Raw genomic sequence first — 21868 nt, 5'->3', positions numbered from 1 at the left:
AGCCTGGCTTGTTTGTGCAGCATCTCCAGTAACATTGTTTCTATTCTCTCCATGTGTGCTCTGAGTGTTTCACCTTCAGCAGACAAACAGAGCAGCAGGCTGATGGTGGGCAGCACCACCAGAACTCAGTTTGCAAATGCTCAATTCCTCTAAAGGGACACCTTTATGCCTCTATTTTTGTTTTTGAACATACAAGTACATATGTGTGTGAGTGAATGTATACATGAGTGAGGGAGCCACAATCTGTTCAAGCCATGGCAGAGCTTGGAAATCATTTGGGACAATGAGCTGAGACTGCCTGGGCTAAGAGGAGCAGTTGACTCCTCTTACTGGACATCTTTAATGGACAAGAACCAAGAGGAAATGAAAAAGGGGGTGGGAATGGGGGTGGAATTAGAGACTGGGAGGATCAGTGCTTCTATACATGTATTGAAACAATAGAAAAAGCCTGAAGAGGACTGTGCTAATTTATCAAATCCTAAATACCGATCTCTACCACCAACTTAAGCCAAAAGCTTTTGGGGTCCTTTCTCTTTAACCAAGTAGAAAGTTTCTTGAGAAAACCAGCCTGGTGTGTCCCCAGCTGTGATTGGTCTAGAGCCTGCTCTGCCCTCAGGGGGGCCATTGTGATGTCATTCCAACTGCCTTAACAGTTCCCTGCTTGGGCTCGGTTCTGGTCAGTTGGCCCAGGAAGCTCTGTGGAGACTGCCTGAAGGATTGGACGACATCACTGGTTTTCCCTTGTCCTGTCATTTGTGGTGTTGTTTTGTGTCGTCTATTAGTTCTCTTTACTGTAGTGAATCTTTCAGGTTTTTTTTTTTTTTTGCTATTTTTTCAATTTCTCTCCCCCTCCCATTTTTACATTGTGTGCTTGTGTATTTTCTTTAAATATTTATTTATTAATTTTTTCTTTTTCTTTCACAGGCTAAATGTACTTGATGCTGTGTTCATTTGTCCTTCTTGTGTTTCCTCCATTTTCTGACTATTTTCTCATTTTTTTAATGCTTTGACTTAGATAAGACTGTTATAAGACTTATTGATTAGCATTGTTACCATAGTTACCATAGTTGGTGTTGCTTTCCTTCACCATTTTTAGTATTCTGTGTATTTTATAACTTTTAATTCTTAGTTTTGATAGTGTTAGTGATTAGTATACCATAGTTCATAGAGTTAGCATTCTCTATTAGAAATATTAGCATATTGAGTTGTCAATTTTGGTTACCATTTAGCTTGTTTGATTTCTGTTTGTTTCCCAGTTTTTGTTGTTACTTTAGGTGACTAGTAAGTGTTCCCAGTGTCAGAGTGCAGGGTGGGGGGTGGGGTGGGGATCCCACCATGGAAGGCCTCACCGCCTTCACCAGTGAGGAGGAGGTCCTGGATGGGTACCAGGTCCTCAGGGTCCTCGGCCAGGGCGGTTTTGGGCTGGTGATCCTGGCCTATCATTGGGAAAGCAGGACCCAGGTGGCTGTGAAGGTTGTGGAGAATGGTGGCCAGCACTCCTGCAGCTTCCAGCAGTTGTGCACAGAAGCAGAAATAATGAAGGGGCTGCATCACCCTCACATCATTCAACTACTGCAGGTCAGGCACACCACAGAGAGGGGCTACATTTTCATGGAATACGCAGTCAGGGGGGACCTTAGATGTTACATGGTAGAACGAGGGTACCTGCTGGATGGAGAGATTCGTCAGCTATTTAAACAAATTCTATCTGCTGTGCATTACTGCCATTCGCAGCACGTGGTGCACAGGGATTTAAAGTTAGAAAACCTGCTTCTCGACGCCCACCTAAACATTAAGTTGAGCGATTTTGGTCTCAGCTGCAAACTGGCTGGTGGAGAGCGCCTGAAGAATCTGTGCGGGACCTTTGCCTACTGTGCGCCCGAGGAATTCTTAGGTGAGGAGTTCTGCGGGTACAAGGCTGATGGCTGGAGTGTGGGCGTGATCCTGTACGCCATGGTGGCAGGCTCACTGCCTTTTGTTGGAGAGGATTTTGTGGAGCTGCGGGCAGCCATCCTGTCTGGATACTACAGAATCCCCCACTATGGAAACCCAGAGCTGTGTAACCTGGTGGACAGCTTACTGACCCGGGACCCTGAGGCCAGGCCCACAGTGGCAGACATCATGGGCCACCCATGGCTCCATGCAGGACATGGAGCAGCTGGAACCAGTGACGAGTTTCTGTTTCTTCCACAGGAGCAGGAAGGATGGGAATTCCCATGGGGCCTCTGCCCTCCACTGTGGCTTCATGAATGGGATGACCCCTTGCCCCCTGTGCCACGCTGGGGGATCTCCCAACAGCAGGGCTTCAGCATCCCAGAAATACATAGACAGAGCCAAGTGGAGCCTGCAGTACCTCCTCAGGGTCCTGAAGCTCTAAGCTCCCTTGAGGACCTGGGATGCCAGCTGGGCCATCAAGCAGGCTCCCTGCCACCCAGGCTCCCAGCCAGTGCCTTGTGCCCAGGACTTCAGCAGGATCACAGCAAAGGGAAGCCCATGCCTCAGGCCATCCCCGGTGCTCAGAGCTGTCCCATTCTCCAGTGCCTCCAGGGACACTCAGGCTGCAACAGCAGAGCCCGTGAGTGTGCTGCTCTCAGCTCCCAACCACTGGTGCTTGCAGAAGGCCAGTCGGGGCAGACTCCTTGCCATGGGACTCCCAGTGTGAGCAGCAGTGAGTCCTGCAGGACAGACAGGTCCCAACGGGCCGTGTGGACAAGGAGCCCCGCTGCCTGTGCAGTCCTCAGCCAGGATGCTCTGTCCTCTCTTTCCACCACACTGAGCACCAACAGCAGTGAGGCTGATGTAGAAGTCAGGAGCGGCTCCCAGGGTGCCTCAGAGGAACAGAGCATCCCAGGAATGCAGCAGCAGGAGGAGGAGGCAGGGACCTCAGACACGCAGGCCAGAAAGGGCAAGGGTCGCCTGGGGATTGGCAGGAGGATCATCCAATGCTTCAGCTGGATGTGTTGTGTCCTGCCAGCCCCAGAGGAAAGCCCTTGAGTGCAGAGAGGAAAGTGGCCTCTTAGTAGCCTCTTGGGAAATGCCCCCGAGGAGGGGCCCTTCCCTGAGGAGTGAAGCAATGAAGGGATAGTCATGGACTCCTGTCTGGGAGGAGGGCAGATGAGGAGGCAGTAAGAGAAACTGCAGGCAGAGAGGGAAGATATTGTTGCATTTTTCAGATGGCCATAAGGAAACATGTTTGCATGGTTAGGGGTCATGACCTTTTCCTAAGATAGAAGAACATGGTGTTGGATTTTGTTTAGAAGATTAATCCATGAACATCACTCCCTAGTTAAACTTCCTGTACGCAGGCTTTATTGGACCCCTCCCTTAGTCCCCCTTCTGGCTGGCAGGGGTGTCATTTTCTCACAAAAACCTACTTTTGCTTTTTCTCCCTCACCCTCATGATCCGTGTTGGGATTATGTGAGAGAACGAATGGACTTGAACTTCCCGCAGCATCGTTGGTGCCTGACGTGGATGGACTCAGCTCCATGGGAAAGGTGAGTAAGGCAGACTGCTTCTCTGGTGTTTGGAAAACCCCTGATCTTCTACATGGTCATTTTTCTTTTAGATTCCCCAGGTCTCTGAGCCAGTTCAAAGCGATTGGTGTGGGATGCTGGTTGTAAGATACAGGGCCCACGTTGTATGACACTCTTTGTCCTCCTGCCACATTATTCTGCCTTTGATAATTGCCTGCATTCTGTGCTCAGGTGGCTCTCTACCCTGGGAATTATTCTCACCCTGAGTTTCTTTCTCCAAGCCCAAATTCCCAGGTCCCTGCGACACTTAGAGCTCCTAGATCTGAACTGAGGAGCCTGCATTGCAGACCGAGGTGGCCTCTCCCATTGAGCTGCCTTCTTGTGTGCCCCAAAGAACTCAGGACCCACATGTCTGGGAAGAAGTCACCTGGCACCTTAACTCGTGCCCATGGTTTCCGTTTTCCTGCCCAGGGTTTTCTTTGGCAAACAACATGTTGGAAGTCATTCCTGCCCAGAGCCATGCTCTTAAAGGTGACTCACAGGGGAAATTTCTATCGTCATGCCACACCCACGTTCCCCCTCTGCACATTCAACAGTCCTGCAGCACGGACCACTTGCCCACCCTCCACACTTTGGCAACAAGAGAGTTAGTTGAGATCCCCTTTGTAGAGCCTCATTTCCAAGTTCAGATATGATGCAGGGACAGCAGGAGTGACAGAGGGCTGAGGCAATGACTGCTAGGGACTGCGGGAACCCCAAAGACTCAGCGACTTCTGGGAGAATGGGGGGTCCTAAAACTCGGCTGCTGGGGGGGGCCGAGGAAGGAGGAGGCAGCTGCTAGGGTCCACGTGGTGACCTAGTGATGCAGTGGCAGTGGGAGTGCCCAGGGAAGGAGCTGGTGGGGCCTGGGGACCGTGTGGTGGGGCCTGGGGGCTGCACAGAGGGCTCAGATAACCACAGGGGAGCCCAAGAAGAAGTAGGAAGAATCCTGGGGCAATCATAGGGAGGCTGCTGAGGACCGTGCTGGGGGCCCCATGACGGGTGGCTCCTGGTGGCTGCACTGGGGCACAAAGACGTGGCTTCACTGGGTGTGCCTGAGGAAGCAGGAGGCAGCCAAGGCATGCCATGAAGTGGTAGGTGCTGGGGAACTGTGTGGGGTGCCCAATGCTGCTCCTGGAGGGGGAAGAGGAGAGCAGGGCCTGGCCCTGGAGATTGAGGAGGAGAGTAGGTTCCGGCCCTGGTGGGTGAGGAGGGGAACAGGGTCCAGCCCTGGAGGGCAGCGAGTGGAGCTGGGCCCAGGCTCTGGTTTCAAGGTGGGGAGCAGGGTCCAGTCCTGGAAGGTGACGAGCAGAGTGGGCCCAGGCCCTGGAAGGCGAGGAGCGGAGCAGGGCCTGCCCAGGAGGTGAGGAGGGTAGTGGGGCCTGGCCCTGGAGGGAAGCCCTGAAGTGGGGCCCAGCCCTGGAGTGTGAAGGTTGGAGTGGGGCCCAGGTTCTGCAGGGCAAGGAGAGGTGCGGGACAGGCCCTGGAAGGCCAGGAGCAGAATAGGGCCTGGCCCTGAAGGTGAGGAGGGAAGTGGGGTCTGGCCCTGGAGGGAGGCTAGGGATGGGCCTGTGGGAGAAAGGCCTGGCTCTGGAGGGGGAGGAGGGGAGCAGGCCCAGACCAAGGGTGTGAGGAGGCTTTTGGTGCCAGCACTGGAGTATAAGGAGGGGAACACTGGCCCTGGAGGTGAGGAGGGGAGCAGGGTCTGGCCCTGGAGTGAGGCCAGGGATGGACCTGAGGGGAGCAGGGCGTGGCTCTGTAGGGGAGGAGGGGAGCAGGGTCTGGACTTGGAGGTTGTTGAGGTTAGTGGGGCCCAGCCCTGGAGGACATGGAGAGGAGTTGGGCCAGGCCTGGTGGCTGGCTAGTGCCGTGCCCGAGGGGAGCAGGGCCCAGCTCTGTAGGGCACGAGAGGAGCAGGGGCCCAGCCCTGGAGGGTGGCCAGGGCCAGGCCTGAGAGTAGAAGGGTCCAACCCTGCAGGGTGAGGAGGGGAGCGGGGCCCAGCCCTGGAATGTAGTGAGGGGAGCGGGGCCTGGCCCTGAAGGACAGCAATGGGAGCTGGGCCCAGGCCCTGGTGGGCAACTAGGGGAGTGGGGCCCAGGCCCTGGAGGACAAGGAGAGTGGGGCAGCCCTGCTGGGTGTCTAGTGCCACACCTGAGGGGAGCAGGGCCTGGCTCTGTAGGGCATGGAGAAGAGAAGGAGCCCAGCCCTAGAGGGTGGCCAGGGCCCTGCCTGAGGGGATCATGGCCCTGGAGGGCAAGGAGGAGAGAGGGGTTTGTCACTGGAGCATGGCCAGGGCCCTGCCCGTGCCCTGGAGCCTATGTCCTGGGACCTGTGACCTGTGTCCTGAAGTCTGTCCTGTGTCCTGTAGCCTGAGTCCTTTCTCCTGTGTTCTAAGTTGTGTAGCCTGTATCTTGTAGCCTGTGTGTTGTGTTGTAAGCCTGTGTCCTGTGGCCTCTGCCCTGTGTCCTGTAGCCTGTGTCCTCTGTCCTATGTCCTGTGGCTGGTGTGCTGTGTCCTGTGGCCTCTGTCTTTTTTCCTGTAGCCTGTGACCTATAGTTTGTCCTATAGAGTGTAGCCTGCGTGCTGTAGCCTGTGTCCTCTATCCTGTGTCCTGTGTCCATTAGCCTGTTCATGTGGCCTGTGTCCTTGTCCTGTAGCCAGTGTCCCATTGCCTGTGTCCTATAGCATGTGTCCTTTAGCCTGTGTCCTGTGTCCTGTAATCCGTGTCCTGTGTCCTCTGGCCTGTTTCTTTCTGCATGTGTCCTGTGGCCTAATGTGCAGCCTTTGTCCTGTGACCTGTGGGAGGGGCATGTCACTGGGGCATGGCCAGGGCCCTGCCTGTGCTCTGGAGCCTATGTCCTGTTGCCTGTGACCTCTGTCCTGAAATCTGTCCTGAGTCCTGTAGCCTAAGTCCTTTAGCCTGTGTTCTATGTCGTGTAGCCTGTGTCTACTGTCTTGTAGCCTGTGGCCTATGTATGCAACCTGTGTCCTGTGGCCTCTGTCCTCTAGCTGGTGTCCTATGTCCCCTAGCCTGTTTCCTGTGTATTGATCCTGTGTCCTGTGTCCTGAGCTTGTGTCGAGTGTCCTGTAGTCTGTGTCCTGTGTCCTGAGCCTGTGTCCTGTGTCCTATAGCCTGTGGCCTGTAGTCTTTGTCCTAGAGCTGGTTTCTCTTTGTAGTAGCCTGTGTCCTGTATACTGAAGCCGGTTTCTTGTAGCCTGTGGACAATGTCCTGTAGTTTGTATCCTGTAGCCTGTAGCCTGTGCCCTGTGCTCTGCATCCTATCCTGTGGCCTGTGGCCTCTGTCTTGTGTCATGTAGCCTGTGTCCTGTAGTCCGTGGCCTATGTCCTGTAGCTGTGGCCTTTGTCCTGTGTCCGGTGTGCTGTATGCTGTGGTGCAGGATATTGGACACGGCTACAGAACACAGCTTACAGGACACAGGACAGAGGCCACAAACCAAAGGCCACAGGCGACAGGATTCAGGACATAGTCAGAGGACACAGGACACAGGATAGAGGACACAGAATACAGAACCCAGGACACAGGCTAGAACACAGGCTATGGGACATAGGTTGACGCTACAGAACACAGGATCCAAGACAAAGGACACAGGATACAGGACATAGGACCCAGGCTACAGGGCAAAGAAGAGAGGCTACAGGATACAGGCTATAGGACACAGAACACAGGACATAAGATACAGGCTATGGGACACAAGACACAGGACACAGGACATAGGACACAGGCAACTGGACATAGGACACAGGACACATACTACAGGACATTGTCCACAGGTACAAGACACTGGCTTCAGTATACAGTACACAGGCCACAGCAGAGAGGAAGTCAGCCCTAGGACAAAGACTATAGGCCACAAGCTCAGGACACAGGACACTGGCTCAGAACACAGGACACCAGTTATAGGACAGAGGCCACAGAACACAGGATGCATACATAGGCCTGAGGCTACAAGACATAGGACACAGGCTACACACCATAGAACACAGGATACAGGATACAGGACATAGACAAAAGGACATAGGCCACAGACTACAAGACAAAGATAAACGCCACAGAACAGAGGCCACAGACTACATGACACAGGACACAGGCTAGACCACACAGTGTGAGGGAACCACTCAGGACACAGGGTAGAACACAGGCTATGGACAAGGAACAGGATATAGAACACAGGATACAAGACATAGGACACAGGACACATACACAGAACAGAGGTTAAAGGAAAAGGACACAGCAACATCACACAGGATACGGGACATAGGCTATAGGAAAGAGGACAAAGGAAATAGACTACCAGACACAATACACAGGATACCGGACCCAGAACACAGGACATAAGACACAGCCTACAGGACTCAAGACACAGGACATAGACCACAGGACACAGGCTACAGCACAGAGGGCACAGGCTACAGGACACAGGACATAGCCCAGATGACACAAGACACAGGATATAGGACACAGAATACCGAACAAAGGACACAGGCTATGGGACACAGGTTACAGGCTACAGGACACAGGTTACAGGCTACAGGAGACAGGACAAAGGCTAAGAAACATAGGACACAGGACACAGGCTACAGGACACAGGGACAGGCTACAGGACACAGGCTCTACAACATAGGACACAGGTCACAGAACAGAGGCTCAGGACAGAGGCTATGGGACACAGGACAGAGCTATAGAACAAAGGATAGAGGCCACAGGCTACAGGACACAGGACACATCCTACACAACACAGGCTGAAGGAAAGTGGGAACAAGACACCAGACACTGGCTATAGGATAGAGTGTCTTGTAGCCTGTGTCCTGTAGCCACTGTCCTATGGCCTCTGGCCTGTGTCCTAGATTGTGTAGCCTGTGTCCTATCTCCTGTAGCCTCTGTCCTGTGTCCTGTAGCTTGTCGCCTATGTCCTGTGTCCTGCAACCTGTGTCCCGTAGCCTGTGTCCTCTAGGCTGTGTCCTGGGTTCCATATTCTGTGTCCTATATCCTGTGTCCTGTGTCGTCTGGGCTATGTCCTGTGTCCTGTAGCTTGTGGCCTCTGTCCTGTAGCCTGTGGCCTCTGTCCTATGACTTATGTCACAGACTACCAGACACAGTACACAGGCTTTAGGACCCAGAACACAGGACATAAGACACAGGCTACAGGACCCAAGACACAGGACAGAGGCCACGGGACACAGGACATAGCCCAGACGACACAGGACACAGGACATCGAACATAGAATACTGAACACAGGACACAGGTTACAAGCTACAGGATATAGTTCACAGGCTACAGGACACAAGTTACAGGCTACAGGAGATAGGACAAAGGCTAAACAACACAGGACACAGGCTACAGGACACAGGGACAACTTGAGGACTCAGGATAAAGACACAGGACCCAGGCTACAGGACTCAGGACAAACGCTAAAGGACGAAGACACTGGCTGCAGGTCACAGGACATGGCTGCAGTGTACAGCACACTGGCCACAGGACAAAGGGCACAGCTACAGGATATAGGAAACAGATTGCAGTACACAGGACACAGGGTAGAGAACATGAACACACCTGCAGCACACAGGCTACAGGAAACAGGCTACACAAGATAGAACACAACCTAAGCATTCAGGGCATTGGCCAGAGGGATACAGGACACAGGATACAGGACACAGAACACAGAACCCAGGACACAGGCTAGAACACAGGCTACGGGGCATAGGTTACATGCTAGACGCCACAGGATTTAGAACACAGGATACAAGACATAGGACACAGGACGCACGACAGAGGCTACAGGACACAGGACATATGATACTCAATGCATACTTAGGCCACAGGCTACAAGACAGAGGATGCAGGCTACATACACAGGCTGCAGGATACAGGAAACAAGACACGGGACACAGGCTATAGGACAGGGGCCACAGACACAGGAAAATGGCTGCAGGGCATAGGCTACAGGCTACAGGAGACGGGCTACAGGACCCAGGATACACAACATAGGACACAGGGCACAGATTACAGGACACTGGTTAAAGGATACAGACTACAGGACATAGGACACAATTGCAGGACACAGGACACAGCGTATAGGACACAGGCTACAAGACACAGGATACACGACACAGAATACACAACAGGACACAGGCTACAGGACACAGACTGAAGGAAAGAGGGAGCAAGACACAGCCCACTGGGTATAGGACAGAGGACACAGGACAAAGACTGCAGGCCATGGCCACTGGATACAGGAAATAGGACAAAGAATTGAGGACAAAGGACACATGCTACAGGGTATAGGCCACAGGACATAGGTCACAGATTAAAGGACACAGGCTGCATGACATAGAACAAAGGCCAAGGTCACAGGCCAGCGGCCACAGGACCTAGGTCCCAGAGCTCAGCGAACAGGCTACAGGACACAGCACAGAGACTACAGGACATTGTCCACAGGCTACAAGAAATGGGCTTCAGGACACAGGACACAGACTAGAACAAAGAGGACACCAGCACTAGGACAAAAACTACAGGCCACAGGACACAGGCAAGGGGTCCTAGAACACCATAGAGGACAGAAGCCTCAGGACTCAGGATGTGTACATAGGCCACAGGCTACAAGACACAGGACAAGGCTATACAACATAGGACACAGGACACAAACAGAGGCTCCAGGACAAAGGCTATGTCCTGTAGCCTGTGTCCTGTAGCCACTGTCCTGTGGCCTCTGGCCTGTGTCCTAGATTGTGGAGCCTGTGTCCTGTCTCCTGTAGCCACTGTCCTGTGTCCTGTAGCTTGTCGCCTATGTCCTGTGTCCTGCAACCTGTGTCCCGTAGCCTGTGTCCTCTAGGCTGTGTCCTGGGTTCCATATTCTGTGTCCTATATCCTGTGTCCTGTGTCGTCTGGGCTATGTCCTGTGTCCTGTAGCCTGTGGCCTCTGTCCTGTAGCCTGTGTCATGTGTCCTGTAGCCTATGGCCTCTGTCATGTAGCCTGTGTCCTGAAACTTTTGTCACAGACTACCGGGCACAATACACAGGCTACAGGACCCAGAACACAGGACATAAGACACAGTCTATAGGACTCAAGACACAGGACATAGGCCACAGGACACAGGCTACAGCACAGAGGCCACATGCTACAGGACACAGGACATAGCCCAGATGACATAGGGCAGATGATATAGGACACAGAATAGCGAACAGAGGACACAGGCTACAGGACACAGGTTACAGGCTCCAGGATATAGTCCACAGGCTACAGGACACAGGTTACAGGCTACAAGAGACAGGACAAAGGCTAAACACTATAGGACACAGGACACAGGCTACAAGACACAGGGACAGGCTACAGGACTCAGGACACAGGACACAGGCTACATGAGCAGGATAAAGGACGAGGACACTGGCTACTGGACAAAACACAGAGGCCACAGTGTACAGCACACTGGCCACAGGACAAAGGGCACAGCTACAGGATATAGACACAGACTACAGAACACAGGACACAGGGTTGAGGACATGGATACAGGCTGCAGCACACAGGCTACAGGAAACAGGCTACACAAGATAGAACACAAGCTACAGCATTCAGGGCATAGGACAGAGGATACAGGACACAGAACACAGAACCCAGGACACAGGCTAGAACACAGGCTACGGGACATAGGTTACATGCTAGATGGCACAGGATATAGGTCACAGGATACAAATCATAGGACACAGAACACAGGAGGCAGGACAGAGGCTACAGGACACAGGACACAGGATACTCAATGCATCCATAGGCCACAGGCTACAAGACAGAGGATGCAGGCTACATGACACAGGCTGAAGGACACAGGAAACAAGACACAGGACATAGGACAGAGGCCACAGGACACAGGACAAAGGCTGCACGGCATAGGACACAGGTAACAGAAGCTGGGCTACAGGACACAGGCTACACAACATAGGACACAGGCCACAGATTACAGGACACTGGTTAAAGGATACAGACTACAGGCTACAGGACACAGCATACTCAACACAGGACACAGGCTACACAACACAGGCTGAAGGAAAGAGGTAACAAGACACAGGACACCAGCTATAGGACAGAGTCCACAGGACACAGGACAAAGGCTGCAGAGTAAAGGCCACAGGCTACAGGCTATAGGCCACAGGACATAGGCCATAGATTACAGGACACAGGCTACACAACATAGGACATATGTCACAGGATACAGGCTACAGGACCTAGGCCCCAGAGCTCAGAGAACAGGCTACAGGACACAGGACAACACTACAGGACATTGTCCACAGGCTATAAGAAACGGGCTTCAGGACACAGGACACAGACTACAGCAAAGAGGACAACAGCACTAGGACAAAACCTACACGCCACAGGCTCAGGACACAGGACACCGGCTAGGATCCCAGGACACCAGCTAGAGGACAGAGGCCACAAGATTCAGGATGTGTACATAGGCCACAGGGTACAAGACACAGGACACAGGCTACACAACATAGGACACAGGACACAGGACAGAGGCTCCAGGACAGAGGCTATGGGACACAGGACAGAGCTACAGAACAAAGGATATAGGCCACAGGCTACATGACACAGGACACAGCCTACACGACACAGGGTGAAGGAAAGAGGGAACAAGACAACGGACACTGGCTATAGGATAGAGTGTCCTGTAGCCTGTGTCCTGTAGCCACTGTCCTGTGGCCTCTGGCCTGTGTCCTAGATTGTGGAGCCTGTGTCCTGTGTCCTGTGGCCTCTGTCCTGTGTCCTGTAGCTTGTCGCCTATGTCCTGTGTCCTGCAATCTGTGTCCCGTAGGCTGTGTCCTCTAGGCTGTGTCCTAGGTTCCATATTCTGTGTCCTATATCCTGTGTCCTGTGTCATCTGGGCTATGTCCTGTGTCCTGTAGCCTGTGTCCTCTGTCCTGTCTCCCGTAGCCTGTAGGCTGTGTCCTGTAGCCTTTAGCCTATGTCCTGTAGCCTGTGGCTTCTGTCCTGTAGCATGTGTCATGTGACTTATGTCACAAAGGACAAAGGCCAGTGCCTGATCTCCTCCTCTCCCACCACTGGTTGAGCTGACACTTTCTTGTTGAGAAAAATAAAGCAGAGGAAAAGAGATAATATTGCAGGGAACCGAACCTTTTATTCTGTAACAGGGTTAGCTGCAGAAAGGTCTCTGGACCTTGGACCTACAGGACACAAGACATAGGACATACACGAAAGGACACAGTCTATAGGACAAAGGACAAAGGCCACTTCATGCTCACAGCCTCACTGTTGAGACCTCACCGAGCCATGAGCAATGTTTCCAAATCAAAGCAGAGATTGTCCCAGGTCCAGAGACCTTTCTGGATCTAACCCTGTTACAGAATAAAAGGTTTGGTTCCCTGCAATATTGTCTCTTTTCCTCCACTTTATTTTCTCAACAAGAAAGTGTCAGGTCAACCCTGGATGGTGAGGAGGAGAGCAGGCACTGGCATTGGAGGGCAAGGAGGGGACTGGGGCCAAGGCCCTGGAGGGTGAGGAGGGGTGTGTGGTCCAGCCCTAGAGGGTGTTGAGGGGAGTGGGGCTGGGCCATGGATGGCAGCGTGGGGAGTGGAGTCCAATCCATGGAGGTCTAGGAGTGGAGCAGGTCCAGCCCTGGAGGGCCTTGAGGGCAGTGGGGTCCGGCCCTGGAAGGCAAGGAGGAGAAACAGGGTCCAGCCCTGGAGGGCAGCAAGCAGAGCGTGCCCAGGCCCTGGAGGGTGAGGAGGGGGCAGCGTCCGGCCCTGGGGGGCCTTGAGGGGAGTGGGGCCCAGCCCTGGAGAGCAGTGTGGGGGGCAGGGCCCAGGTCCTGAAGGGTGAGGAGGGGAGCAGAGTCTGACCTTGGATGCGAGCTTGGGAGCATGGCCCAGCCCTGGAGAGAGAGAAATGGAGGGTGAGGGGGGTGGGGCCCAGGCCCTGGAGGGTGAGGAGGGGTGTGCGACCTAGGCCTGGAGGGCGAGCATTGGAGTGGAGCTCAGGCCCTGGAGGTCTAGGAGTGGATCAGGGTCTGGCCCTCTAGGGTTTTCATGGCAGTGGGGCCCTTCCCTGGAGGTATGCGATGGGAAGGGGCCCGGTCCTGGCGGGATGCGATGGGAGGGGCCCAGGCCCTGGAGGGCGAGGAGGGAGTGAGGTGCAGACCCTGGAGGGTGAGAAGGAGATTGGCATCCAGCTCTGGAGGGCTTTGAGAAGAGTAGGGCCTGGCCCTGGAGGGCAAAAAGGGGAGCAGGGCTAGGCCCAGGAGGATGAGGAGTGGAGCAGGGTCTGGCCCTATAGGGCACTGAGGGTAGTGGGGCCTGGCCCTGGAGGGCTGGGATGGGAGGGGTGCCCATGCTCTGGAAGGGGAGGAGGGGAGTGTGGCCCAGGCTCCTGGATGAGGTCCAGGATGCCCGGGTCCCGGTGAGCCCGCTGTGTCACAACCCCGTCCCGGTGAGGAGGGGCAGAAGCAGACGTGGTGGTGGGTGAGCCCATGAATGGGGACTGCAGACGCCACCCTGGGAAGAGTCGGGAGCAGGTGCAGGGCTGCACCCCTGGTTCCCTGGGGAGGGGGGGGGATGGCCGGTTTCCTGAGAGCAACCCCAGCAGGTGCCACGTGGAACCCTGATGCCATAAGGAGTGTCCTGTGTGTGTGTGATCGCAGGGGGTTGGTTTCATTTTTTAGCTTCATTTTTATTTATTGGAGAGTGAAAGAGATAGCTCCATTCACTGGCTCACTCCCAAACACCCACAACAGCTGGGAGCCGGGAGCTCCACCTGGTCTGGGGTGGGAGGCAGGGACATGAGGACTTGAGCCCCCGCCTCGGGCCCTGCTGTGACTCAGAAAACATCGCCTTCCACCCCGCTCTGAGCTGGCTGTCCGGGAGGTGCGTGTGGATCTGCCTTCGGTCGGTCATCTGCCCAGGCCTTAAGGAAGGCCCCACGGTCACTGTCCAGTCTTCTCTTAGGGCTAGTCAGGTTCTCCAGAGGTTTTCTACCCCTGCCTGGGGTCTGGCCCTCGGGAGCTCAGTGCAGAGGGTGGCAGTGAGCTCCGCGGCCGTGGTGAGCTGTCCCCTGCACTGCGCTCTTAGGACACCACAGGCCCGAGCTCACAACTGCCCTTGCACTGTGCTCCTCCATGGCCCCCAGCTCACCACGGCCCCCTGCCCTGTGCTCCTCCATGGCCCCCAGCTCACCACCTCCCCTGCACTGTGCTCCACCATGGCCCACAGCTTACCATGGCCCCCAGCACTGTGCTCTCGGGACACACTGTCCCTTGTGCTGTGCTCTCTCGACAGCACGGACCCCGAGCCCCGAGCTCACCACAGCCCCATGCACTCATCTGTTACTCCCTCTCCTGCTGCCTGCAGGAAGTCTTCTGGCACTGGAGAGACTCCTGGTCTGTTTCCTTTTTCTTTTAAAATTTATCGTGGGCTGGCGCTGCGATTTACTATGCTAATCCTCCGCCTGCAGCGGCAGCACACTGGTTTCTAGTCCCAGTTGGGGCGCCAGATGCAACAGCTACAGAATATAGGACACAGACTACAGGACATGAACACACCTGCAGCACACAGGCTACAGGACACAGGCTACACAAGATATAACACAAGCTACAGCATTCAGGGCATAGGCCAGAGGATACAGGACACAGGATACAAGACACAGAACACAGAACCCAGGACACAGGCTAAAACACAGCTACGGGATATAGGTTACATGCTAGAGGCCACAGGATATAGAACACAGGATACAAGACATAGGACACAGGACAAAGGATGCAGGACAGAGGCTACAGAACCCAGGACACAGGCTAAAACACAGCTACGGGATATAGGTTACATGCTAGAGGCTACAGGATATAGAACACAGGATACAAGACATAGGACACAGGACAAAGGATGCAGGACAGAGGCTACAGGACACAGGACACAGGATACTCAATGCATACATAGGCCACAGGCTACAAGACAGAGGATGCAGTCTACATAAGGCTGCAGGACACAGGAAACAAGACACAGGACACAGGCTATAGGACAGAGGACACACAACACAGGACACAGGACAAAGACTGCAAAGCATAGTCCTCATGCTGCAGGAGACTGGCTACAGGACACAGGATACACAACACAGGACACAGGGCAAGATTAAAGGACACTGGTTAAAGGATACAGACTACAGGACACAGGCTACATGACACAGGATGCATGACACAGGATACACGACACAGGACACAGGCTACATGTCACACATAAAAGGAAAGGGGCAACAAGACACAGGCCACCAGCTATAGTACAGAGGCCACAGGACACAGTATAATGGCTGCAGGGCAAAAGCAACAGGCTACAAGACCCAGGACAATGTTCAGAACAGAGGACACATGCTATAGGATATAGACCACAGGACAGAGGCCACAGACTACAGGACACAGGCTGCACTACATAGGACAAATGCCACAGGCCACAGGACCTAGGCCCCAGAGCTCAGAGAACAGGCTACAGGACACAGGACACACACTACAAGACATTGTCCACAGGCTACAAGAAACCAGCTTCAGGACACAGAACACAGACTACAGCAAAGGGGAATCCAGTCCTAGGACAAAGATTAAAGGCCACAGGCTCAGGACACAGGACACAGGCTAGGGGACACAGGACACCAGCTAGAGGACAGAGGCCACAGGATTCAGGATGTGTACATAGGCCACAAGGTACAAGACACAGGACACAGGCTACACAACATAGGACACAGGTCACAGGACAGAGGATCCAGGAACGAGGCTGTGGGACACAGGATAGAGCTACAGAACAAAGGATACAGCCTGCAGGCTATACGACACAGGACACAGGCTACAATACACAGGCTGAACGAAAGAGGGAACAAGACAACGGACACTGGCTATAGGATAGAGTGTCCTGTAACCTGGGTCCTGTAGCCACTGTCCTTTGGTCTGTAGACTGTGTCCTAGATTGTGTAGCCTGTGTCCTGTCTCCTGGAGCCGGTGTCCTGTGCCCTGTAGCTTGTCGCCTATGTCCTGTGTCCTGCAACCTGTGTCCCGTAGCCTGTGTTCTCTAGGCTGTGTCCTGGGTTCCATATTCTGTGTCCTATATCCTGTGTCCTGTGTCATCTGAGCTATGTCCTGTGTCCTGTGGCCTCTGTGCTGTAGCCTGTGTCCTGTGACTTATGTCACAGACTACCAGACACAATACACAGGCTACAGGACCCAGAACACAGGACATAAGACACAGGCTACAGGACCCAGAACACAGTACATAGGCCACAGGACACAGGCTACAGCACAGAGGCCACATGCTACAGGACACAGAACATAGCCCAGATGAAACAGGACAAGGATATAGGACACAGAATAAAGAATATAGCACACAGGCTATAAGACACAGGTTACAGGCTACAGGATATAGTACATAGGCTACAAGACACAGGTTATAGGCTACAGGAAATAGGACAAAGGCTAAACAACATAGGAAACAGGACACAGGCTACAGGACACAAGGACAGGCTACAGCACTCAGGATACAGGACACAGGACACAGGACACAGGACACAGGCTAAAGTCCGAGGACACTGGCTACAGGACACAGCAAAGAGGCCACAGTGTACAGCACTCCGTCCACAGGACAAAGGCCACAGCTGCAGGATATAGGACACAGACTACTGAACACAAAACACAGGGTAGAGGACATGAACACAGGCTACAGCACACAGGCTACAGGACACAAGCTACACAAGATAGAACACAAGCTAAGCATTCAGGGCATAGGCCAGAGGATATACGACACAGGATACTGGACACAGAACATGGAACCCAGGACACAGGCTAGAACACAGGCTACGGGACATAGGTTACACACCATAGGACACAGGATATAGAACACAGGATACAAGACATAGGACACAGGACACAGGACACAGGATACTCAATGCATACATAGGCCACAGGCTACAAGACAGAGGATGCAGGTTACATGACACAGGCTGAAGGACACAGGAAAAAAGATACAGGACACAGGCCATAGGACAGAGGCCACAGGTACAGGACAAAGGCTGATGGCATAGGCCACAAGCTACAGGAGACTGAATATAGGACACAGGATACACAACAGAGGACACAGATTAAAGGACACTTGTTAAAGGATACAGAATACAGGGCACAGGACACAGGATGCATGACACAGGATACATGACAGAGGACACAGGACACAGGACACAGGCTACACGATACAGACTGAAGGAAAAGGGGAACAGGACACAGGCCACTGGCTATAGGACAGAGGCCACAGGACAAAGGCTGCAGGGTTAAGGACACAGGCTACAGGACACAGGCTACATGACATAGGACACAGGACACAGGCCGCAGACCACAGGACCTAGGCCCCAAAGCTCAGAGAACAGGCTACAGGACACAGGACACACACTACAAGACATTGTCCACAGGCTACAAGAAACCAGCTTCAGGACACAGAACACAGACTACAGAAAAGGGGAATCCAGCCCTAGGACAAAGACTAAAGGCCACAGGCTCAGGACACAGGACACAGGCTAGGGGACACAGGACACCAGCTAGAGGACAGAGCACACAAGACTCAGGATGTGTACATAGGCCACAGGGTACAAGACACAGGACACAGGCTACACAACATAGGACTCAGGACACAGGACAGAGGCTCCAGGACAGAGGCTATGGGACACAGGACAGAGCTACAGAACAAAGGATACAGGCTGCAGGATACACGACACAGAACACAGGCTACATGACACAGGCTGAACGAAAGAGGGAACAAGACAGCGGACACTGGCTATAGGATAGAGTGTCCTGTAGCCTGTGTCCTGTAGCCACTGTCCTGTGGTCTGTAGACTGTGTCCTAGATTGTGGAGCCTGTGTCCTGTCCCCTGTAGCCTTTGTCCTGTGTCCTGTAGCTTGTTGCCTATGTCCTATGTCCTGCAACCTGTGTCCCGTAGCCTGTGTTCTTTAGGCTGTGTCCTGGGTTCCATATTCTGTGTCCAATAGCCTGTGTCCTGTGTCATCTGGGCTATGTCCTGAGTCCTGTAGCCCTTGTCCTGTGTCCTTCAGCCTGCGTCCTTGTCCTGTGTCCTATAGCCTGTGGCCTCTGTCTTGTAACATGTGTCCTGTGACTTATGTCATAGACTACCAGGCACAATACACAGGCTACAGGACCCAGAACACAGGTCATAAGACACAGGCTACAGGACTCGAGACACAGTACATAGGCCACAGGACACAGACTACAGCACAGAGGCTACAGGACACAGGACATAGCCCAGATGATACAGGACACAGGACATAGGACACAGAATACCAAACACAGGACACAGGCTATGGGGCACAGGTTACAGGCTACAGGATATAGTCCACAGGCCACAGGAGACAGGACAAAGGCTAAACAACATATGACACAAGCTACAGGACACAGGACAAGGGTAAAGGACACAGGCTACATGCTATATGAACAGGTTAAAGGACGAGGACACTGGCTACAGGACACAGGAAGTCGGCACAGCATACAGCACACCGTCCACAGGACAAAGGCCACAGCTACTGGACATAGGACACAGACTACAGAACACAACACAGGACACAGGACATAGGACACAGGCTACAGGATGCAGGATACAGGACATAGGACACGGGCTACAGGACACAGTGTATAGGACAAAGGACAAAGGCCACTTTTGCTCACATCCTCACTGTTCAGACCTTACCGAGCCATGAGCAATGTTTCAAAATCAAAGCAGAGATTGTCTAAGGTCCAGAGACCTTTCTGGAACTAACCCTGTTACAGAATAAAAAGTTCAGTTCCCCGCAATATTATCTCTTTTCCTCTGCTTTATTTTTCTCAACAAGAAAGTGTCAGCTGAGCCAGAGGTTTGGGGCCAGAGACTCTCAGCACCATGTGTGCTGCCACCCTCTCCGCGAGTGTCCCTCATTGTCCAGTCTCCTTCCCTTGGGTATTGGGTAGTTCCTCTGTTGTCAGGTCAAAAGAGCAGTTTCAGTTCTCAGCCACAAAATTCTCTGGAAGTATCTTCAGCGACCGTTCATCCTCATCCAAGGGCTGAGTCAGGAGGCAGGCAGTGGTGTCTACAGAGGGGCCTGGTTCGCAGCACCACGTGGGTCCTCCAAGTGGTGCCTCCCATTCTCCTGGCTTTCATCCTGAGTGTCCACTTTGGAGTTGCCGCACTTACATGGCCATGCTGTGGCCTTCCTGTGGCTCCTTCCTGGGCAGGCTGGGAGTGGGTGGAAAGGGGCATCTCTAAGGCCCTCCTCTTCCTGCTTCCTAGCAGCCTGTAAAATGGATGCATCCTGATGCTTCCAGTACAACCACAAGATTCTCCCCTGGACCTGGGCGGAACAGCTGCTCCCAGCAGGCAGTCGTGTTCTTCGAGGTGTTGCTTTCCAGGTGGCTTCTAGCCACATCAGTGGGTGGGGCCTAGACAGGACCCATGATTGAGAACTTGGGGGCCTGGGTGTAGCCTTGATTATACATTAACTAATATGACATTTAGCTTCTGCTTGAGCCTGACTCTCATTCCCGCACACGAGGGACTACACGAAGAGCTGAGTATAAAAGAAAGAAAAATGACACCTTCTAGACCTTACCGTCTAGCTGAAGAATGGGTCACTACAAGACACAAGGTACAGGCTGGCGCCGTGGCACACTTGGTTAATCCTCCGCCTGTGGGACTGGCATCCCATATGGACGCCGGGTTCTTGTCCTGGTTACTCGGCTTCCAGTCCAGCTCTCTGCTGTGGCCCAGGAAGGCAGTGCAAGTGTTTGGGCTGCTGCACCCGCATGGGAGACCAGGAAGAAGCACCTGGCTCCTGGCTTCAGATTGGTTCAGCACCGGCAATAGCAGCCATTTGGGGAGTGAACCAATGAAAGGAAGACCTCTCTCTCTCTCTCTTTCTCTCTCTCTCTCTTTTCTCTATTTCTCATTGTCTATATCTCTACCTGTCAAATAAAAGAAAAACACAAGGTACAATACATGAAGGAGACAGCAGGAGGGAGCTTGTCACAGCCACAGGAGGATCCAACGTGCCACCCAGCAGGTTCCCCAGGGCAGTGACTTACACGGAGACCCCCAGAGATACGTTGGAGTCGTCCAGATGATTGGGACAAGGAATATGGAGGAGCATTGAGGCTCCAGGCAGAGGGCACAGGAGGGAGGGTGAACCAGAGGCGGGGGGAGGAGAAGGTTGTCCCTAACAAGGCAGAGAGGTAGTAGGAGACAGGTTGCACAGAGAAAGACGATCCAGTGATGACAGGGCTCCTGGTGGGATGAAATGAGATCATAAATGCAAATCAGTTAGTGCTGTGCACGTACACAGGACGGGTTTGAACAACAGGAGGGACTTGCAAGTGCAAACCACATGGAGGACCAGCCTGTACTCCCAGGGACAGGCAGCTACCGAGCATGGGAGAATGAGGCACTCAGGGAGAGGAGTGGGAACTGGCCCTGGAGGGCAGTATGGGGAGCTTAATCCAGGCCCTGGAAGGCAAAGAGGGGAGCGGGGTCCAGTCCTGGAGGTTGGTGAGGGGAGTGGGGTGTAGCCTTGGAGGGCACCAATGGTGCTGGGCGCAGGCCCGGGTGGGCAAGGAGAGGAGTGGGGCCCAGAACTCATGGGTGGCTACTTCAGCGCCCAAGGGGAGCAGGGCCCTGCTCGGTATTGCATGGAGAGAAGGGTCCATTACTGGGAGGTGGCCAGAGCCCTGCCTAAGGGGTGCTGGTCCTGGCACTGGAGGGCAAGGAGGAGAGAGGGGCCTGTCCCTGGAGCGTGGCCAGGGCCCTGCCTGAAGGGAGCGGGCACTGGCCCTGGGGATGAGGAGTGGAGCAGGGTCCAGTTCTGGAGGGCTTTTGGCAGAACTGGGCCTGGCATGGAGGGCAAGGAGGGGTGCAAGCCAAGCCCTAGAGGATGTTGAGGGCAGTGGGGCCTGGCCCTGGAGGGCAGTATGGGGGTGGGACCTGGCCCTGGAGGGCAGCGTGAGGTGATGGGCCCAGGCCTGAGGGCGAGGAAGGGTACAGGGCTTGGCCCTGGAGGGCCAGGATTGGAGTGGGGCCTCACCCTGGAATAGGCCAGCAGCTGCTTGAGGGGAGCAGGGCCCAATCCTGCAGGGCAAGGAGGGGAGGGGGGCTGAGCCCGGGAAGGTGGCCATGGCCATGCCTGAGGGTAGCAGGGCTGAACCCAGGAGGGCAAGGAGGGGTGCGAAGCCCAGTCCTGGAGTGCAAGGAGGAGAGCAGGCCCTGGCCCTGGGTGGTGAGGAGGGCAGTGGGGTCCGGCCCTAGAGAGTGAGGAGGGGAGAAGGGTCTGGCCC

The 21868-nt window shown here is 54.0% G+C and overlaps 1 protein-coding gene across 3 annotated transcripts in view; it reads left to right on the top strand.

Moving 5' to 3' along the window:
* The first annotated feature begins 442 nt into the window (after positions 1-442).
* LOC100345563 (uncharacterized) overlaps positions 443-21868 on the top strand; it is a 31203-nt gene continuing 9777 nt past the window's right edge. Inside the window, exons 1-2 of one of the 3 annotated variants that reach the window (XM_051841406.2) lie at positions 443-3495; positions 12680-12916. In XM_051841406.2, the coding sequence (XP_051697366.2) occupies positions 1336-2994 (1659 nt within the window). In that variant the 5' untranslated portion in view covers positions 443-1335 and the 3' untranslated portion in view covers positions 2995-3495; positions 12680-12916. Of the gene's footprint in view, positions 5200-12679; positions 12917-21868 lie in introns of those variants that run through there. The other 2 variants (XM_070063796.1, XM_070063797.1) reach the window with 2 other exon arrangements.

The sequence above is a fragment of the Oryctolagus cuniculus genome, chromosome 19 (genome assembly GCF_964237555.1).
Source record: "Oryctolagus cuniculus chromosome 19, mOryCun1.1, whole genome shotgun sequence".
Classification (NCBI taxonomy): domain Eukaryota; kingdom Metazoa; phylum Chordata; class Mammalia; order Lagomorpha; family Leporidae; genus Oryctolagus; species Oryctolagus cuniculus.
The sequence above is the reverse complement of the archived record's forward strand: the minus strand, read 5'-3'. Positions and strand labels throughout refer to the sequence as shown.